The 23251-nt window shown below is 39.0% G+C and overlaps 1 protein-coding gene across 1 annotated transcript in view; it reads right to left on the bottom strand.

The window, feature by feature from the left end:
• LOC145989977 (meteorin-like protein) overlaps positions 1-18484 on the bottom strand; it is a 39088-nt gene extending 20604 nt beyond the window's left edge. The window contains exon 1 of the mRNA XM_083125531.1: positions 18041-18484. Within this exon, the coding sequence (XP_082981657.1) occupies positions 18041-18210 (170 nt within the window). The 5' untranslated portion in view covers positions 18211-18484. The remainder of the gene's footprint in view (positions 1-18040) is intronic.
• Positions 18485-23251: the final 4767 nt, after the last annotated feature.

The following is a 23251-nucleotide window of genomic DNA, read 5'->3' as shown; positions in this document are numbered from 1 at the left end:
TCCGAATCATCAAAACGTTGTTGCTTTTGATCGATTGTGAGCACGCGCGGCACCCATTTTGCACACAGCTTTCGCATGTTCAAATATTCATGCACAATATGTCCAACACGTTCCTTTGATATTTTTAAAGTCTCAGCTATCTCGATCAACTTCACTTTACGATCATTTAAAATTATTTTCTGGACTTTTTTGATGTTTTCGTCGGTAACAGCCTCTTTGGGACGTCCACTGCGTGCATCGTCTTCGATGCTCATTTCGCCTCGTTTAAATTTAGCAAACCACTTCTCAACGGTTGATTTTCCTGGTGCAGAGTCCGAATAATGTTTATCAAGCCAAGCCTTGGCTTCAACAGTATTTTTTTCCGCCAAAAAGCAATGCTTTATTAACACACGAAATTCTTTTTTATCCATTTTTTCACAATAACAAAAGCTGCTTCACTCACAATGCTATATCTCACGAACTAATTATCCGGCAGCTGTGAAATTTATACACGTATCTTTTGAAGGTTAGTACTAAGTAAAAATCACATGGATTTAATTCTAGTAACGCCATCTATGAGTCAGCCTACGAACTTTTCAGCCCAACTGTTATGAAAATATGCATAAATTATTTATCAGGAACATCCTTCTTATATTATTAAAAAAAAAGTCAATTCTTTATCTATTTGAAATTAATTTCCTTGCTTTCATACAAATTTGGCGATCTTAAGTACACGCAAACTATATAATAAATATGTGATGTTATTTCTTTTTAAGTATTCATGTAATAATAAAAATGTTTTAATTTTATTATTATTATTATTATTTCTGGAACACTTGGTTCGGACCCCCCCCCCCGTAATATATATCTAGATACGTGCCTGGTCCAGGTAGGTGTCATTTCCAGTATACTAGTCTCGTAAGCAGTGAATATTTGGGATAGTGACTGATAGCTATTTTTGGGTGGAGTAGAAGAAATAGGATCATGAAAGGAAGTTAGAGTGTCCGATCACTATTCTATTTCCATGTTGTAATCTTCTTTTTCCATTCACAGTTGATGCTGCTGATGTAAACAATCCACGAACTGTCATGTATGTTTACCGATCTGCCAACAATCATCAACAAGCCTGGTGCGTATTTTAAGCATTCAATTCTCATTTAACAATGATTAGAAACAGTGGCGGTAATTGGGTGCAAAAACTGGGTGGGTCGGGCAAGGACGGTTTACTTTCTCTTGATAGACACGGTTTTAAACATTAAGAAACCGCAATTGCCCCACGCCCCTGCTAATCGCCTCCATTGATTAGAAAGTATCATGTAAATTCATAATTTAAATGTACGTATAACAGTTGCATGCTTTAAAGAGTGAGAAAAGGAGATCTTATAACGAAAAACATACCTGAATGTGAGTTGAAATAAACAGGGTATTTTCGCGTTTCGAATTCGAAAGAAAAGATTGCCCCGACTAAAGATATGTAATAAATAAATGTACAATATAATAAAGAAATATGACACACGTAACTAATTATTGTGCGTTTTTTCCATTCACTAAACAAATGAGTGGTTGTTTTTGATAATGCGCATTTCTTGCTTGCTTATTAATTATCCATTTTCCCAAAAGCGTCAGGTTTCGCACACCACAGTGTGTGTCCAATCCAAGGTCTGCTGCAACAAACGTTGCCAAGGGCACCAAGAACCCTTGATCAGGCACTAATGTTCCCTTAATGCAGGCATATCCTATTCCCGAGCCATGAAAATTACCCTTGAATTAGTATTCAACGTAGGCGAGGTATAATAGCCAAGTAGGCTTGTTTTGCTTGCAAGAGGCAAAAGAACAAGACACTCGCAACCTACCATGCGAGTATGGAAATCAAACACCGGGTCGAGAACGCGCCATGTTTACAGTACCATTGCTAAGGACGATAGCAACTCGTCAAGATGGCTGTCTCGCTTGCATTAGCGCCATATTGTGCTGGCTACCTCGGCTACTGCGTTTCAAGACCGCACTTGTGCAAACATTATGACTGCTCTTTTGTTTTCACAAGCCTCACCCACGTTTTCCTTTTCTGTTCCCTGTGTGTGCCCATTCATACGACACAGTAGGAATAAAAAAATACTAACAAGGCGTCCATTTGCAAAACTGTGCAAGGCAAAAGGCTGGAGCATGCCGAATATTGTAAACAAAGTCACGGGCGTGCCTTCTTGGCAGCAGAGACTCTACACAATGGGGTTTTTGCAGTGCAAGGGCATGTCTCCACTTTTGCCCTTTTGACTCAACAGCCTGTGAAATGCAAGCAACACCTGCGTGTTACATGCTCCCCCTTGTCATTCTTCATACTTCCTTTCACATTTCAACAGGGTATTTATCACTGGCAGAGGTGCTGATTAACTGTATGTGCGATTGTCCTCCTGCATGTGTTTATCCATACCCTTGCTGTTAGAATAAACACGAGCTATTATGCACAACTGTAATTGGACTCTTCGTTTTGTTAATGTTAGTACGTAGAAATCAAAACTTTCATGATTCTATCAAAAATTCGTGCATAAAAACAGTGTATTTTACAAAGATTTGCAGTATCATCTATAGGTATAAAGTCCGCCATCTTGAAACACGTTTACTAATTTACCTTCACTACAATATCAAACTATTTCATCTCAAATTATTTAGATTTACTGCTGTTTTTGGTGTCGCAACATTGATGACTTGTTGCTTCTTCTAAACCTCGTATTTTATTTACATTGTTTTATTGCTAAATGGGGCAAGTGCACGTTCGAAAGTGTGAAAAATGAGCAAAAGTTGGTGTGTATGTATAATTCGTTGATGAGTACATTTTGAACGACAAATATATTGCTGTTCTACATCTCGACGAATAAAGCATACTACGGGGATGAGACTTTGCCATGACGGTTTCCGCTATGGTGTTCATTCCACTAGTAAATAATTATGTCCTATGGATTTCCGTATTACATATTTGACTAAGCACCTACCACGGTTGAATTTATAATAACCGAGTAATAACAATTGCATCATGTGTAAGTAAAATGTGTAAAGAAACAAATCAGTTGGCTTCTTGTAGTCTCCGTTTATAAGGTACGTCAAAAGATTAAAGAAAATTCAGCCAATGGTGAAATTTGCTTCACGGGTTGGCGCCACTGTCGCTTGGTCTGATTGTAATGTGGACAACCAACCACGCCTATACTACAAAAATCGACATACGGAAATAAAAAACAACGCCCGTGGCGATATGCGTTGCAGAACTAGTAGTGGAACGAGAAATCTCAAGGAGAGCATTAATTGAAATTATAAACGACCCGACAGCAACGTTACAAAAATAAATGACTGTCACAAGGTAAAAAAGGAACCAACTTCTTAGCTCTTGGTTTGTTTGGCTTCCAGCATGCACAGTTTTCTTTGCGAGCTCTTCTCGAAGAAGAATGAAAAACTTGGTGCAGGTACCAGTAGTCGCTGTGACCACAAACTATTTTTTGCTTGGGTTGCCTCTGCTACACAAATTGAGATTAGATGGTGATTTGACGTGCCTAAAAAAGGCGCCATGAATGTTTGTGAGCGTGGTTGATTTTTTTCACCCATGCTCTTCTAACGGAACGATCTATATTTTTGCACAAGATAGTTGTCTTTTTAGCAGGTCATTTATCTCATAACACCGTTATCTCGGTTTTCTGTGACAAAAACGCAAGGAAAGACAAATAGAAGAGGTCTAATAGTGAACTCACATAACCAGTTCAGTCATGTGGCTTGTGTAAGGCATTTTGGTTCGACGCACGCGACCCTAGTTCGAATCCTGTGAGCCATGGTTCATGGTTGCAAAATTGATGTAGTTTTCACTCCATATCAACGTGTTCGTCTGTTTGGAGAAATTAACGGTTGGTAACTTGGTGAATTCTTCAGGTTTAGAAGTGTGAGAATTTGGTTCAACGTCTGGTAACACTGCAACTTTCGATTTGCACATCTGCTAGCACAAATCTCGTCCAAGAAATATTGATTATTTAATCAAACACATGAAAGTGTACAAGGGTGCAGTTTGTGCAAGGCTCTGTTGATTTAGGAAGATGCTTGTGCAATGATATTGTACAAATTAGAGTCGAGTATCAGGGCATTTGTAGCTAAAATTACCTGGTGACAATCTCAATTTGATATCACTATCACGTCCTTGTGCAAATTCTCATTTAGATAACACGAAACGCGCGTGTGCAAATTTTAACCAGAAGTCATGTTTGCTCATACTTGAAAATTGCGTTTTCCAGATATCAGCATTACAGTGCAAGCCAAATCAGCAATCGATATCACTTATATGTAAATAAGAAGGCAAAATCTACATGACGTTAGCGCTCTCGGAACCTGATAACATTATCGGGAACTTGCAAACGCTTCTGTTGACAGTGCGTTCCCTGCTTTTAAATTGCACATCTTTAGCTAAAGATGGCGCATTAGCCTTAAAGTCAACGACACAAGTTAGTCTTATGTTCTTTATAGATGAAATTATTGCAGAATTCCTGCGCTAGGGAAGGAGCAAAGCCATTCATTCTCTACAATGAATATATGTTAACTAGCAAAAAGCTACATTTCCTGTACTCCATTACACATAAAAATGTGGTCCGCTTCTTTAACCTAAGCAAGCACAGAACAGAGGAGTCGTAGATAAAAATTCTTGTGTTAGACATCAATTTTTAAACACACAAAAACGTACAAGGGCACTGTGTGATATGAAAGGTTCTACTAATTGGTTTATGAAGACAATTGTGTAGTAACATTAGTGCAAATTACTGTACTAAGCTAATCTTCTTGTAGATTTTACAATCATTTAGCTTCATAAAAGTTTCGAAAGTAAACTTTTTCCTTGTTTTATTTACGAACGAATTAATAGTTTTTGCTAATCCTTGCTAAAATGAGCAAGCAGTATATGTGCTATATCACATCCCTATAAAATTTTTGACATGAACAATATTTGACGTTACACTGTATAAGTAAGATACATAGTGATATCTTGCACGGTGTAGATTTCGTATTCGAGTTAAAGACAAACAATTTTTCATGTCCAAATGATCTGGACTTAATAATTTTAAGTTTTGAGCTTTATTTATTTTCAGTGACATTATACGACGAAATAAGCACTACACTTGTGATGCTTTGCACTGAATTTATTCATTAAACATTTAAAACTCCAAAGTTATTAGTTATGACAAGCATTGTTATGGACAGATCTGTTGTATGATTGAATTTAAATGTACAGTAACTATGAATGTTCATCATTTTGCCTGGAAGCTCAACACATCCCGATGAGAAAACCAAAAGTATGGTGTGCCATCATTGCTAGTTTTTGCACAACAGTTACGGAAATGTACATACCGCTTGAGTTTAAAATTAACAGGCAAGAAGATGCAGTTAATTGAATTTCTAAGAGACATGTTGAGGTGATAAACTTTTAATCTGATCTTCATGTCAGGTTAGTAGCAGTTCGTGTCCCTAAAGAAAACCACCTGCAGTAGGGCTGCAAGGAACAAACAAGCCAAGACAAAGGGCAGGAATTGAAAGAAGCGAGGAGATTTTAGTCTTTTGTAGCAATAGAAGCATTTCGTTCAACCTCGTGCAAGTTTCTGCATGACACTATTGTCAAGAACTGAAGTTTGTATGAGCGGGGAAGAGAAGAAAGTGGAGAGTATTTGCTTTGAAATGTTCCTCCCAACAGGACAACAGGTACTCGTGCGGCCTTATTCCGCCCACAGCTTTTCAACAGACCCATTCAACCCAGCGCTTCAACCCCTCTTCATTGGGAGGTACACGGTTGGGTGCTTTCCCTCCTCCCTCTTGTTCTTCAAAGCAACCCTCCCTTCGAGGAATGACGGACTGAGTGTCGGGTTCCAGAGGGAAAGACTGGAACCATATTCAGGGCCTGGCAAGCAAAACTACCCTCCAACGACGTTTTCTCCAACATAGAGATAACAGAATGTTCGATTTTTTTAAAAAAAGGTTTTCTGTGAAATCCTGTCCGAATTTACATTAAAGTCATCATTTGCATCAGTTACTCTGTCGTCTAAGTAATTGTACAGTGAATATTTCACACAAAAAAAACAACTTGTGTAAACACACACGGGAATTACTTGTTCATAAAGACCTATCTGTTCATCCATTCTATGAATGATTGAAAAACTTCACTATTTTTATGTTTCTGTCAACATAAACATAGTTCATTTAGTCGATACCACATTATTCTCCACTAAAGAAATTTCACGTTTGCGAAACACATTTAAACGAACTGCACGATCAATCCTTGCAAGCAATCCACGGGAAGAATCGTTTTACAACATGTAAACAGAACATCGACGCCGACTTTGTAGGGGGAAGCACCTTTTTGCCCGATAATCCCTCAAGAAGGGCATCTATTACATACATTTCTATATTTAGGTATTCTTTTACAAGGCTCGTGACATATCAACCATAACATGCATGTCTCATGATTCTACTACCACATTAGATCATATACTTTACACAAGAAAATGAATATACATATGCCCTTTACAATGCACAAACCACAGTAACAAATAGCTATAGATGTATACATAAAATATTGTTCATGCCACTTTTGCCCCACTCTATTTATATCAAGTTGGTGCTACTGAAACAGAACGCCCGAAACTGTGCTGTCTGCTGAACACTATAAATTTTGCAGTTGCCTTACTAAGACGTTCTTCGCAAATTCTGAACCTTACGGCTGAATTCAGCTTGATACGTGTACCATTCTCCATGTTGTTGATCTAAGATTAATACATGGTGAGTTCACATTATTACAAGGCTCCCGGCATGGGTAAGGGTGTTTGTTCTCTTTATAGGTGTCTATTCATCAATTTCTTATCACTCATCCTCATCGTCGCGATTAGCATGGCCGTAGTCAGGAAAAATTTTCGGGTTCATTCATAATTGTTTCCATGGGCGTCGCCAGAAATTTGAATAATAGAAATAACAACAACAATTATACAATAATAATTAAAATTTCATAATAAAACAATTTTATTCCATAATATAATTATTATTATCATATCCATGAGGGGGCTTACTCAATCCAGCACGTTTTTTCTTAATGTTACATAACTGAAATGCACAATTATTATACTTTTTTATTAAATTTTAGATAACTTCAAGAAAAAGCTTTAAAAGTTAGATGAAAATTTTAATCAAAGTTTTTGTTGTTATACCTTAAAACTAAATTTTTGGAATTTTGAAAAGTGTGGAACCAGTTATTCTTTTTTTAAAAAAAACAGCCTGGTGCATGGATTGTAACCTCAATCGCGAACGTAATGCGCTAAGAAACTGGAGATCCTAGGTTTGAACTCCTATCAAGGGGGATTTTCGACTTTTCCAGACAGGGAATTTAAAAGTTGGAAAGGGAATTTTGGGACAATCATAAGGGAATTTTCAGTCTATATTCCTTGTGACCAGTGTTGCCACATGAAGGGAAATTTCCCTTCTGCAGGGAAATTCGGACCGAAATTTCAGCCAAAAGGGAAAAGGGAATTTCGATTAAAAATACCACGATTTCAAGGAAATTTTAAGAAATCTGACTACATTACTACAGTTTATGTTAAGTTCCAGTTTCATATTCACATTCTCATTTTTTCTGCTCCCTTGAATATAGCCTGTATCTATTTATATTTCTGTTAAGTACATCGCTTTTCTGCACCTTCGGATAATAGTAACGATGAAGATTAACGATTAAATAGATTCCTGACCAGGATCCAAACCTGGGACATCTGGTCAGGAAGCGATGAAACTGACACGTATGTGAAAAATTTAACATTTTGATTCACACGGACATGGACCAACGGAAACACTACTACTACTGCTTCCACCACCACTAATAATAATAATAATTACAGCTACTGCTACTACTACTTAGGTGAAGGGAAAAATTGGTTCAAGAAGGGAAATTTGGCCCCTTGGAAAGGGAAATTGTGCTCTCATATTGTGGCAACACGGCTTGTGACGCGGGAACAACACTGGAAAGAGGACAGCAGAAGTGAAAATGGAGGGATCGCGAGTGCTAAGATTCCGAGAATAAATCCTGTTTCACTCAAGTTTCAGAATTCCAAATGTATGAAAACTCTAGCTCGATCGTTTCAACATTGTCTCCTTGTATTTTGTGATGCTTCGAAAAAAAATTGAAAGTGAGTTACAGATTTTGGTTTCTGAACTTCCATTAATCCAACATGTCATACGTAAGTTTCGGGAGGAGTTTGAACGCTAGAAACCCCCCACCCTCGAAATACGGCCTTGGCGATTAGCCAAAGGTTGCAGAGAAGCTACGCTTAACAACACAAATCACATAAAAAAAAATATATTGTCAGGCAATGGATCCAAAATCATTGTTGATTAGCCCTCTTTGTTCTCGGCGCTTATGTATCAATGTGATATTCAACAGCCCTAGCAAATAATCAAGCTTAGAGTAACTGTATTCCCAGAAGGTTCAAACACAAGAGCCAGCAAAGGCAAGCTTCCATTAGGGACACAAGGTGAAAGTTCTTTTCCGCGGGGAAACCTGTGGTCAAACTTCTTTGGTAAAGGAGAGAAAACATACAAAGGAAAAGGCACCAAGACAAGCCTTGCTTTCATTCTCTTCTTGACACCTGAGTAGACACAATTGTAAGGTCCAGTCTGAACTCCAGGTTTGCAAAACGGCTTAACAGAACTCACACTCAAATCCAATCGCGCCTTCAAACTTATCCACAGACCCTGTTGTCTTCTTCTGTGCAGCGCACACACCTGCAAAAATTCCTTCCGATTCCTAAGTAACAGTCAATTAGAATGTCTACCTCCACAGCTAACGGTACACACAAGTTCCTACCATAACGATAATTGCCGCTCGCAAAGAAGCTTATATACCTGGGCCTTGGAAGTCTTTCAACCTGTTCCTTCAATTATCTTCGATTTTGAGGTGACTACGCTCATTAAACAGAATCCGAGCTCTAGGATTTGAAACTATCATCCTTGCATTTTCCATCTACGCCCAGACCATTAGGGAACAGCAACATGTGGTTCTATCACGAATGCACAAACTCATTGGTATTCTGACTCTTTGTGGCCGATCTTCTCCAGACTTTATAGCATAATAAAAACCCACAACAATTGTTTTCTATCGGATGATAACCCAACGAGGCCATATCCCTCGCAGCTAAATATCCTTACGACTGTAGGCATCAAGAACCATTAAATCAGAAAACGTGACTTGAAGAAGGGGGGTCAGAGTCTTGGAGATATTTTTTCCTTTACTCCCCCGCAGCAGTTTGCATGTATCAAGGAGTTCCTTTGTTAAAGGTCTTGAGCAGCTAAATGCTAGTTCCACAAAGAAAACGTGGAGAAAACATTCACAATCAAGCCTTCAGCAAAATTATGACACGAATAAAGGGTACCAAACGTTGGTTATTTTTGGCTGACATGACTCAAGAAACTGTTACAAATTCTCACGGTACAATTATATATCCTCAGTTTCTTACAATAAGAAATAAAAATTACAATCACACGTCACAAAGTGCCAGCTGCTATTTTAATACTTTCTACAGTATTTTCTTTACCCAGAATTACCCTTTGTTGTTAATATCTACAAACTGTCCATTTCCACAGGTTTGCAAACATATCGTTATTCAACGAGTTGACGATTTTGCTGGAAGTATCTTCATTAGCATTACTTAACATTCTACGATTACGAACAATCCCCCCTCATATTCTTGCAGCGATTAGGTTGCAAATTGATTGATGTTCTCGTGGCAGAATAACGATTACGGAACAACTATGCATGTTAGGGCTCAATTTTCTTGTCGCATTATTGTATAATGTGAGCCAGCCATGAACGCCCAATCTGGTGACTTATTAATGACGTAGTGTGGCATAATTACGTTCCTGTGGCCAATGAACTCGTTTTGTGTGTTGTGGCTACACCTTGTTCTTGAACTCTAAAAGAAGGAACAATAAATAAACAATTGGTATGTTTACGCATGTTGGATACAGTCGAGCCAATTTCTTGCAAAATACGAAAAGTAATACAAGAATATACAACATTATCGACACAAAATTGAACATGGCACCCAGCACATAATGACAAACAAGTTTCAAGAGAGGTTAACCCATTCTAGAAAAAGAGTGGTATGAGAAGACATAGAGGTTATACTGCTCCGGGTAATAAGTGACAGTCTAAATTATCGCCATACGGAATTCAATTTCGCGTACCATCACGTTTACTCCATTTTATTAATTGTTTCTATTCTGAATCTCTCTTAAGAGATGAGGAACTGTATTATGTAGTTGATTCTGATTGGAAGCACACGTATGTACTGAACCCGCCCCATCTTCACATCCTGAACGCGCTGCAGGTGACCGCATGCCCATGACATGAAATATGAAGTCACGGACCCAGGAGGTCCTCAGGTTGTCTCTACGGGCAACGGCTTCTTTTGTTTCATGCGTTCCTTTTTAATAACCATTTGTGCCACCGGCAATCATTATTGTAAACTATCAGCCGCTAATTGACATGGTGTGTCTCACCTGGTATGTCTGCCTGTACGTTGCTATGTCTAAGGTACCCATTTTTCTTGTCGAGTATGGTGGCGCTGTTGCTTCGTACTCACAATTGACGAGACTGGAGTCCAGTAGTGTTGGTGTCGTTGATGAACCATTCGACTCTTTCTAGCGAACTGTTCAAATAAATTATGTAGATTCAGTCGTGCTGCCTTGTGTTCGAAATTAACGCAATACAGTAGCTCTAACATCACCAAACTGGTCTGCCTAACCTACCACCGCATGCATCTAATAGCAGAAATATTTCGGTTTAGTGCTGTTAGCGTAATTTGCACAGTGGACAATAAATACGGGACGTCACTACTGACAATATATCTGTAAGTTGCTAAAGCTGTCTCTAGCCGCTCGTCTGGGCGAATATTGTAGTTATTATGTTGCATTGTTGTATGTTTCCAAGTCGCGGATGATCTCAATCGTTCCATAATAGTTTTCCTTTCAGTAATATCTCAAAATTACCTTTTCGATGGCGTAATGGTAACGTCATCGACTTGTAATCAAGGTGTCTCGGGTCCGGTGGAGACACATGGTTCGGATCCTACTTTAGCCACAAGCTTTCGATTGGAACCACTTTGCTGGGGAGATCAGTGTTCAAGGGAACTCAGCAATGCAAGGTGCAGTAACCCTACAATGGACTTTACTGCAACCCTTCCTACGACGCGGGGTTAGCCGAGGCACAATAAAAGAATTCTAGTCCATTGGAATCCACAGAGCGAGAGACCCAGTTTTGAGCAAAATAACCAGAGAAAAGTCTGTAAGCCTTTATATACTCGGCATTCTATTTTCCAACCGTTCTTCATCAGGCATTTAGGGCATGGAAAACAACTTTGTAGAGGGTTTTTGGAACTAGTGTTGCAACCTTCAGAACTTTTTCGCAATACATTACTTTATTTTAAGGCCACTTCCCCATTTATACAATATAGTAATGTACAACTGGAATAAATGATCCGGATGGAATAGAAGTTCGCTCGGGCCACAGTTCTGTTTGCTGCTAACAGTATCTGTTGCGGAAATAAAGGTAATATATTGTATAATTTGTGTGTGTAATTGATTCCATTAGCAGACGTTGTCTTCTAGACTGACACCTTTATTTGGTATTGTTTATGAACATTGTACTGCTTAAAACAAAGTGTATCAACACAATTATGTGCAATTTGACCACTGTTACATTTCTCATCAGCCTCATAGTCCGGGTTCACCAATATGCACAAGGTTTACTTGAAATGTTTAAACTCTCGCATACTTCCATAAGCCTCCTGGTGGTGTAGTAGATAGCGCTGTCGTCGTGCGTGCAGGAGTTTGTATAATTCCTTCTGGAACTTCATTTATCAGAAGGCACCACAAGAGAAAATATTAGAATGATGTCGATCGCCTCCTCCCCCGGCCAAGTTTCTTGCATAAATTTATTTAATTCCACGCCTATCCCCTTTGGTTTATCAGGATGACTTAAAGTGTGCCTCCTCAAGCGCACTTCGTACTCCTGTGTGAAACCACTTTAAGCACTGACAGTAGTAGATCAAATCGGGATAAATACACGAATTGGTTGGAAACACTGGTAACCCTCCTCTCCCCTCCGAAGTGCAACCTTACCGCTCCGTGTTATCAACAGGTCTACGCAGGTGCAGCTGACGAGTGAAACGGACTCGTATTTCTTTTTAGCAGCTAAACGTTATCTTTGCTGTAAGTGGAGTTATCCAAGCAGAAACATCTCCCCTTCACAGTCCCTGGGGGCAAACAAACCTTACCAGCAGATAATTCGATAGATACGACCACATCGTCTTGACTCATTCTCTGCAATTTTCATTCTGCCTCGAGGATGGTGTTCCACGAAGAAGGAAGAGGCTTCATTTCTTAAAAAATAGCAATGGAAGCGGGAAGAAATATCGGTTCAGGTAAAAATACAGACGGCTAAAGAACGAGTAGAAAACTGCGTATGCAGCAACATAATAGTACATGAAGTTTTGGAGGAAATTTCAATATTATCCTCCCAAAATAGTTCTCTATTTAGTAATCCACAGTTCCTAATCGTTTGTATCAATGCCTTCAATTAATTCGGGACTATTAATTGAAGCCAGACACGAGGCTTGAACTATTAACCGAGCTTTGACGGTCTGGTACAGTGGATCCATGAGTATTATCGTGCAAATTGTCCATCACCATGATCGTGAACTTTATTTGACCCAATAAGAGCTTCAAGAATTAAATGAAAATTCAAAACATGCTGTTGACAACTTCTGCACCAGCATTCATAAAAATCATCGGTTAAAAACACATAGGATGTAAGAAAAAAAATAATGAAAATAGTCATGGACAATTTGCACGGTAATACTCATTAATCCCACTACTAGAGTCCTGTGCTTTTCATCCTGGGATTTAATACACAAGTGGTAAAAGAGTGAAGAAAAAGTGACACATTTTCCATTTTCGGATGTGTTTGTCTTAATTGTTATGGTAAAAACTGCTAAAGGCGGCAATCTCAAATAAATAATGACAATAAAAATGTCCTGCAGTGGACGAAAAGCAGAAGAATGACAAAACCCAATCTCACAGTCATTATCGAGTTTATGAATAGGCCTACTCTATTTAAAAATCTACGATTGTCAATAGCGTATACTGAGTCCAAGATATGGGCTATCTCACTATGTCATGTGGTCCTAGGCTATGAATAGAAATAAGTTTACCAACTCCTAAGAAATCAGGTTGCTAACACATAAGAAATCAGGTTGCCAACTTATAAGAAATCAGGTTGCCAACTCATAACAAATCAGTAATATAATTAAGCCTTGTTTCCATTAACAACTAACGTTTCAACTTTGTATCAGGGTCTTCCCCAGACGAAGAACTAAACTAAACTTTTTTTTTTTTAAAGTTTAGTTCAGCAACTTAGTGTTTTTAAGTAATCAGGTTGCCAACTCCAGAATCACAATCATCATTTCACTGATATGAATAATATAATTTACAATTTTTGATCGATTTTCCTCCTGTATTTTATTCTCTAGACTTCAGGCTTTGCTGATAGCCTAGAATATACGCTCCTGACGATTGTTCTGAATGTGCATAATCGATGTTGTTACTTTTCGATGAAAATTTCATTCTTATTAAATGCATTACAGGTGATATCAATGTTTTTCAATGAGAGTATGCGTGCATCGAATATATACTGCATCCACATTAGTCAGTATATTTTACAGAATTGTAACAGGAAGCATATCCCTCAACGTAAGGAATCTTCCGTGTCACAGATACATTCAGCTATGTCTTAATCTGATAAATAAACTTTAATACTTTACATTTCTACTTACTACTTAGTAGAGAGAAATAGCCACTTAGTTAAAATCCACCTTTAACCTATTGCAAAACGTTTGTTCCTAGTGCTTCACCTTGCACAATTTCAGTGTTACATCAAAACCGTATTCTCGAGTACTTCCACGATTTCGCGTCGTAAATCTTTTTCAACTCAAAATGTAAACATTAGAATGTAGCGGCAGGAACGTTCGTCGGATGCTCAAGCAAAATGAGTGTTTTGTATGGCAACAAAACAACGATCCATGACCTCAATAAACTCTGGACACGCAGAAAAGCATAGTAATTGCCGACACTCTCGCTCCACGCCATTGTCTTTTGAATAATTGTCGCTACAAGGACGAAAACACGTCACATATGGCGAGATTTCGCTCCATTAAACGTGTGGAATGCTGCTCGGCCCAACAGAGCCAAGGGCATATGTTGCTTGCGTGTTTCGTTGGCCACATGCACCATCAAGGTGCGTTCCGCACGGCTTACGAGCATGTAAAGAGGGCACAGATCGAACACGCAATCGTTCGACCATCGATATGCGACCCTGACGACATTTTTCGGCTCGTAAGAAAACGTCGCAGTCACAGACTATTCTCTTTTTGCAACATCTTAAAATGGTCGTGCAAAAATGTTGAAACTAGTGTTCCGTGGTGCAGTGTGCAAAGGAAATATACATGGGCCAAGGATTCGAATTCAGAGACCATATAATGAAAGAAAACAAGAGATTCGATAAATTTTGGAAACGACCCCAAACAATAAGTGGAGTTGTAGCTAGAAAATGGAAAGCTAAAATAGTAAACAGGGATCCAAAAACGAAATCCTATTTGAAACCCTGTACATATCTTAGCAGTTTAACATGGGCTATCCTGGGCCTATAATGTATCTGTTTTCGATGTTAAGATGAGTTCTAATTAAAATTGTTCCAGATAGTTGAACACAAAGAAGTGCATTTAATTTCTCGGCTAAATTTCTGTAAATTCTCCACTAATAAGAATTAAATTGTGGGCATGGGCGTCCGGAAGGGGGGGGACGTACCCCCCCCCGGAAAATGAAAGTCAACCAAAAATTATGTATTTCAGACATAAAATTTCATTTTAGCCAAAATAATATGTGTTAATTATTGCATGAACACCATAAATTCAAATTTAAGCAATGTTTTTTTAGGGAACAACACTCTTTTGGGCCCCCTGGAAAAAATACCTTTCTTGACCCTCCCTGGAAAAAATCCTGCGGACGTCCATGATTGTGAGAAGCTTCTGCCAGCAGAATTCTGGATCCATTTTCCTTCAGTTTCATGGAAGGTGAATCTTTAGAAATAACATTGACTTTACTGAAATTTATGTGCGCATGCTAAAGCATAAATAATAATCTGTCCCTATTGTTTACCCCTCTATATTTACCCTTTAACATAAGCATTATACAATTAATTGGCGATATAATCGAACATGTATCTCTGTAGAACGCTATCTCTGTGATGGTAGTGGGATCCATGAGCATTACCGTGCAAATTGTCCATCACCATGTTCGTGCACTTTATTTGACCCAATAAGAGTTTCAAGAATTAAAAGAAAACTCAAAACAAGCTGTGACAACTATTGCACCAGCAAAAATAAAAATCCATAGCTTAAAAACACATAGGATGTAAGAAAAATTAATGAAAATAGTCACGGACAATTTGCCGAGCAATACTAATGGATCCCACTGTATTAGTCCTAGTAAGAACAAACGACGTAATATAGCCAAAGGGAGAATCCTATTTTCTCTTTTCCGGTTTTAATGAAGCTTTAAAAGAACTGGATTACTTTCACACCACCAAAGCTTCTTTTGACTGAAAAAAATATATATTGGTCCGTTTGTTTCGTCGCTAAACAACAACCTGAAAAAAGAAAAAAGATTACTTGAGATTCACGTTCTTGTTCCCTTAGGTGACGCTTCCTCTGCTCAATACAATCTGGAACACTTTTTCTTGGGTGAAAAAAATAAAAGCTAACCCAATTCTAATGCGCATTGTCACCAGGGGCATATCTGGACTGAGCTTACAGAGCACTGAAGATGCAGCACATCAAGCTTTCAGCTGTGAGCGTTGGAGGGAAAAGCAGGATTGCAAGTAGACATGAAAATTACACCCCACAGGCAAAGATCAAGAAGAGAGAGGTTGAACAACTTTCTAGACAGGTTCGTTTCTTTAATGGAGGCAAGAAAAATCTATTCCTTCCTTCTTTATTGTGTGTATTTATCAGAAGTTCTTTTCGCCTTAAGTGATAATTTGTGGCGCCAATTTATGCAAAGCAATAAAAAAGATAACTAATCAAATTTCACAAAAAATCCGCGGACGACAGCTACGTGCTGCCATGCCCTCTGTCGAATATTTCAGCACTTAAAAGTTCTTGGGTTAGGCAAAGATCGGAAATATTTATTTGGTCTCGGTCTTTCTTCTAATTACAAAAATGAAGAGAACGTTCCTTAGGTAATCACAGCTTTTTCTTTTTAATTTCCCTCACACTAGCGTTACTCTCACAAAAAAATCATCATGTTCAAGCAACGCCCTCATAATAATTAACATAAATGACTGTGCCTGAAATAAAATGTGTGAAATATAAATCTTGGATGACGTTCATCTTCCAGGGGGAGGGGGCGTGGTTTCCCATTACCTTTCCGTACGTCCATGCCTGGCTTTGTAGCTATGAATATAATTTGTGACAGATATGTATTCATACTAATTTTCCCAAAAATGTTATCGAAGACTTATACTCGCATAGAAAATTTACGGATTTCGTAGTTACTTTACACACAATATAGGCATAACATTTTGGAGAAATTCCAACAATTACTTAGAATGCTAAATTTGAATTTTTTCGCGACTTAAAAGCAAATGCTCACAACAGTTAACGTTCACAGCATTTTGGTTTCAGTTACATCCTCTTGCATAACATGAAAACAAGAGCTACATTTTCGAATGCATCATTCCAAGATCTACAAAAAGTGACTAATCCTGTTTCTGCAAAATATGAAAGCAGTGTAATTTGGCAAAATTTCACGTCGGGCCCAACCCCGATATACCAAAAATATTACCAAACAAATCGTCTAACTCAATGTGAGGTTCTAGAATTGGTATAAAAATTCAAGGAAACAGCTGACAATCTGTGCATGAGCCTCAGTGAGGATTCCATTTCCTGAAAAATGGAAATATGTCATGACAATTTACCTTGTAATAATAATGTACACCACTGTACGAGCTTTTACCGAGTATTCCATTCCAGTCCCTTGAGGGAATAAATAATCTGAATTTTAAAAAAGGGAAATTTTGAACCTTTCGCATAATTTTCTGATATCTCCCACGGGGATTCGCAACTTCATAACCTTTCTACATTAAAAAATGATACGCATACACTCAATATATGATTGATTGATTGATTTGCTTTATTTTACGTCGCTTTTTGTGCCACTTTTGGCTAATTTGCGAAGATGGGGATGAGTGATGATATGATGACTGGACATTCACAAACATCCATGACCAGGCCAGGATTCGAACACGGCACCCCTGGAATCGTAGCACGATGTAATTGGTCATTTTGTGAACGTCGTAGTGGCAATCGTTTCCACACGATTGGCACATTGTGTTTAATTCACTTTTACGTCATAAGGGCAGTAATGATGACTAAAAAAATGAGCAGAGGGAGGGGGGTGGACAGAGGCGCCAACATAAGGTAATTGGGGGGCAAGGTTGGCATAAACAATACTTTATGCATTGGGGAGGCAGAAAGTGCATTGGGGAGGCAGAAAGTGCATTGGGGAGGCAGAAAGTGCCTTGTACCCCAAAACGTCGGCGCCTATGAGGGTGGATATATAACCACCCCTCCAGTGGAGTCATCAGTGTACTTGCGTCGCTATTCTTAAACTTGCCTCCAACGGCTGCTGTTGTCGGTGGACAAACAAATCGAAAGGTCAGTCCGTGGACGAAAATTTGTCGGCCGACGATAGCTTACCTCCCGCCAAAGCCATTCCACCATCGCCCGCTGATCCATATGGCGCGTTGGCGTCACAGATTGACCACCCCGTTACATCTCAACATCGCCAACACAAATTTCCACAGCGTACAATACCGCTACGCTCAAAGAAACTGCAAGGAAAGCAATTGCACATGAGTAGTCAAGACTTTTGGCAACCATACGGTCACACTCACCTGCCGGTCCAGTCGCACTGGTCACCCATGAAACCAGCGCTGGCCGCCGATCCGTCAACAGCGATGCACATCCCGAGAAACAAACAGCATCCGATGATCAAGTTGAAATCCGACCAGGTCCTCCGACTAGAAACACAACCTAGCCTCAACCTGCGTGCCAAGTCTTTCATTTTGGCGACAACCACCAACCGAACACACAAATTTATCACATCCACTGCTCATGTCACCTACAACCCTGCAACACATCACTGTGGACTGGACACATGAGGTTCGCCAAAAAGGATATTTTTAGCACTATTCTAACAGACCGCGCGCATCCACAGGTGCCTGTTGTTTACGTTCACACGCTGTGTGGCGAAGCGAAGCGAATATCCACCTGTTGTGTACAATCACGGACGCACTTGCACGCACACACTGTCGCCGCTTTATTAGACGAAGCGTAACCAGGAACTGGAAACATGGAACTGACTGATGGAGCGAGTGAGCGGATCCTAGCGGCCGAAACGCGAAGCTTTTGGAAAGGAGGAGGGGCAGGCAAGAAGCGCAGTGTTGCTAGCTGCACAGTTTAAGAATATCTGTCGAACTTTCGCGCCTGTTTCGGTACGCATTGTGCCATATATCCACTACAATCAAAGGTTTACGACTTCAATTCTTAGCAGGGGACACATTTTAGTTTCGACTACATCTAGCCCATTGGTAACGGTTTGTTCCATTCGTGGCCTCCCCGATGGCGCAGTGGTAGAGTCGTCGCCATGTAATCAAGGGGTCCCGGTTTCGATACCCCGGTGAAGGCACAATTCGGATCCCACTTTAATCTGTAGGTCCAGTCCCGATTAGCCTTACTGTGCATAAATTGGGCATAAAACACCAAATCAATGAATCAATCAGTGTTCCTTTATCGCATTCAGTTCCACGATTAGCCCACTTCCGTGGCTGATTGGTTATCACTAGGGCCCGCGACTTTATGTTATAACATATTTTTCATTTGGCTTCGGATCGTGTACTGGGGGTGAGATCTTTACATATCTGATGAAAATCAGCCGAAATATACCAACTTGATAAAGCATATTTTGACATATTTTACCAATTTCGCGTTTTTTACAACACATTTCTTCAATTTTCGTGATTGTCTTGTATACTCTGTTATTTTATAATTTTTCTTCATATATTTAGCGCAGCTGATAGTTCATATTATCGATGCCAGGATAAGGAAATTTCGAACGAAGAATTTAAAAGCAGGTGCAGTCCTTTCTTACCAACTAAAAATAGAACAATAATACCCCCACTTTTTTATCACGCCGACAATTAATAGTCATGCAAACATTATTGAGGGAAAATGTTCTCACATTGTTGTGCGGGATTCTGGCTTCATTTAATACTCCACACCCACCCTTGTCGATCTTCCCTGGAAGATACTGAATTCCTTATTATGAGAAATTCGAAAGTACTGTTGTGCATATTTTTGGATTTACTGGGAATATTTCTACCTTTTTCTGACATATTTTTCAATTTTTATGACATAATTACATACATATTTTACGGTTTTATAGGACATAAAGTTCCCGGCCCTAGTAATCACGTTACAACGTCAAGAGTACCGGGTTCGAATCCCGGTTTGTGTCCCTTTATCAATTTCATCACTCATTCTCATCTTCACGATTAGACAAAAGTGGTAGAATAGCGAAGTAATACTGTATAAACCAAGCCAATGACAATGAGAGAAAGAGAGAGAATCAATCATGTTTCACGATTAACTTAGAATGGCAGAAGAGCAGGTAATATGCTATAATAAAAATAATACTAATACAAATAGGAGGAACCAAATTTAGATTGTCTGAAACAAGACATCCTCAAGGCAGGTGGCACATAATGTAGTAACATCAATATAACAACACCTACAGCCTAGAGAGAAACGACAATGGCAATTGACTTCTATCTTGATTGGTTCAATTTTCTTATTTAGTGCCGCATTTCTGCCACTTTTGGCTAATCGCGACGGTAAGAATCAGTGTTGATGTGGTGACATGGAAGAAGGGACACTCACAAAGAATACCCATGCATTCGAACCTGTGACTTCTCTTTTACCCCACAGAATCTTGTTATCTTGCTGTGTATGACAGTATCCTGAATGCAGAGCATCTTATACACCCGTGACGTGGCCCGTTCTCTCACTGCATCTCCTCTTTCCTTTTTCTTAGAATCAATCGCATTGTAGTCGAGTGGTACCGGGTTCGATACCCTGTGCATGCGCGCAGTGGTTCGGACCCCACTTTTAAGCTGTATGTCCAGTCCCGATTAGCCTTACTGTGTATAAAGTGGAATTAAAGCATCAACTCACGCAACTCAAGATATTCTGATTTTACTCTATTCGAAATCCCCGCTCCTTGCTGATATCGCCCATATTCAACGATAAATATTAAGATGGAATGTTGACATCCCCTCCTCGCCGCGCCACACATGCAGGGAGAGAGAGAGAGAGAAAGAGGATGCTTAGGAAAACTTTTCACATCGCTATTGGCGCATTATCCTGGCAAATTATGCAACCTGCCAATTCGTTGTGTGCTGCAGGTTGCCAGACCCTACGAACGTTTGCACACGCACCGATAAATTCGATGTCGTCTCTGACACCGATATAGTCAGGACCAGAAACCAACGGGGGTTAATGGCACAGATGCAGACGTGGTCCGGCACGATACATTTTCCGACAGGTCGGTGTACAGGGGGAGCTCCTCTCGACAAATCGGCAGTCAGACCAACCCCCACTGCGCCTCAAATGAAGACACAGGCCAATGAAGTATTTAGGAAGGGGGCTTCAGGGGTCCGGAACCCCCGAAAGATTTACTAGTTACAAAAATTAAATAATGAAATAATAAAATTACTAAAATTAAATAATGAAAATATGCTTGTTGTTTAATCGAGCGTTATTTATTTCCGCCAAACTTGTTGGAAGGCAAGGATTATATTGGGATCATACGACTCTGAATGACAGTCGCGAAGTAGATTTATGCAAAATTTATTAATTACTTGTACTTTAGGCACGTATCTAGAAATATGTTTCGGGGGGGGGGATCCGAACCAAGTGTCTCAGGAATAATAATATTAATAATAATAATAATGTTTATATTAAAATAATTATAAATCAAATTAATACTACTTACAATTTATAAATTAATATTATATTATTATTACACGATTAGGTAAAAAGACTATAAGAATAGAGATATAAGAGTGCATATTCATTACGTAGCTTACCTGTACTTAAGATCGGAATAATTTACATAAAAATCAAGTGGCCTGGCAAATGAAATTAATGTCAAATAGATGAAAAATGATGTTTCATGTAGTTGGAGAAAAGTAAGTTTCTGGTTAAAATTTTATGCATATTATTTTAGTAGTGTACATAAATCTTCTTTGTAATGTTATTCAAAGCCGTATGATTCCAATATAATCCTTGTCTTCTAATAAGCTCAGAGGAAATTATACAACAACGGCTAAACGAATATATTTTTCATTATTAAATGTTACTACTTGATAAATCTTTCGGGGACGGGGGTGTCCGGACCCCCTGGGCCCCCCTAAATACGTCCTTGTTGTACTTGTTATGTTACTTGCAACGTAACATTAACAAAATATCATCAGGAACTTTACTTTTCGTCAACCAGATCTAACAACCTTTTTTTTATATTTAATAAATGAGGACTATAAGTGGTAAACGTTGTAAGTGCCAAAAGCGAAAGTGTTGGGAAATCGCATCGTTCCGCACATCAGCCTGTAAGAACGTGCACACTAGTGACCTCTTTACACGCCCTTTGAACTACTTCGAGAGCTACCAGCCACATTTCACGTTTACCACATTTTAAAGCATGGCACATTTCAAAGTTTAACGTGGAAAACGGTGTTTGAATTATTGTGGCACTTACAGTGTTTACCAATTTTAGTCTTGAAATATACAATTCTTTATTTATTTGACATTAATTTCCTTACGAGGACAGTTTTATTTGTTCAAATTTTCCGAACCTTAACAACACGTAAGCTAGATAATGAATATGTGTTGTTATATCACTATTCTTAAACTGTCCTTTTACCTATTCATATAATAAAAAATATAATATTAATTAATTTATTATAATAATTATTTTGTTGCACTGCTCGCCCTTCGTAAAGAAAAATGGACCCATGTCTTTTCTTTCAGCCTTGTCTCCAGGATCTTCTCCAAATGCCTTCTTTCATAATTCTTTATGAACAATATGAAATAGCAATAGCACTGCTCTTCAGACAGTAGATCATATATAGGCTGCAGTAGCACCGCTCGTTTATCCAACGACTCCACGTCGTAATTGCGGGCACCCCATAGTTATGCAGTTACGATATTTTACTTCGGTTAGCAACACTTGCTTGCTCTCTCTCGATGCTGTTGTAGGCGTAGAGAAAGTTTCGATCGCGTTGCCATCTACAGGAAAGTGGCGGAACTACATGTTTCTGGCCTTCTTTCTTTTCCTAAGTTTCGTATTATTGGTCTACTCTGCAGTGGCGTGCCCAAGGGGGGGGGGTTGATGGGGGTTACAACCCCCCCTTTTGGCCCAGTATTACTAAAAAAAAGAAAGTCAAAGATAGGAAAAGATGGCGGAATGAGGGAGGACTACCAGAAAAAGTGTGTATAACCCCTCCCTTTCGAAAATCCTGGGTACCACTGACACTAAGACTACTCTTAGAACCATGTACTCTACTGCTATGTCGGTTACTTTGTAGAAACATTGTCGGGTAATTTCCCACCTGAATTCGTCCACTCTAGAATAGAAAGTGAAATGAGTCTCCCGCGGGGCACGCAAACGCTCTACCAATTGGACCACTACGAGAAAAGAACCTGATTACCATTGGCCTAGCTAGGTATGGGCTCACCCGGCCCCTTCCGAAATTTTGCAAAAAACGCCCTTCTCTACATTTGAAGTTTTGAACATAAACAAAAGTAGTCTTGTCTTTATGGGTCTAGGGAAACCGACTTTCAAGAATTATGTTAATTTTTGTTCATTCATGTTTTCATGTTATGCAAGGAAATTTGACCGAAACCACATACCAATATTGAATTTGTGTATGACCAGAATATAAAGAATCACATTTTTCACAATCGTGACAACATCGAAAAATATTAATCATTGCCCAAATTTGATTATAATTGGATAAATTACATGCTGAACGCATTTTTTACTAATT

This window comes from Lepisma saccharinum, chromosome 7 (genome assembly GCF_977018435.1).
Source record: "Lepisma saccharinum chromosome 7, izLepSacc3.1, whole genome shotgun sequence".
NCBI classification, from domain to species: Eukaryota; Metazoa; Arthropoda; class Insecta; order Zygentoma; family Lepismatidae; genus Lepisma; species Lepisma saccharinum.
This window is presented reverse-complemented; position numbering and strand designations above follow the sequence as displayed.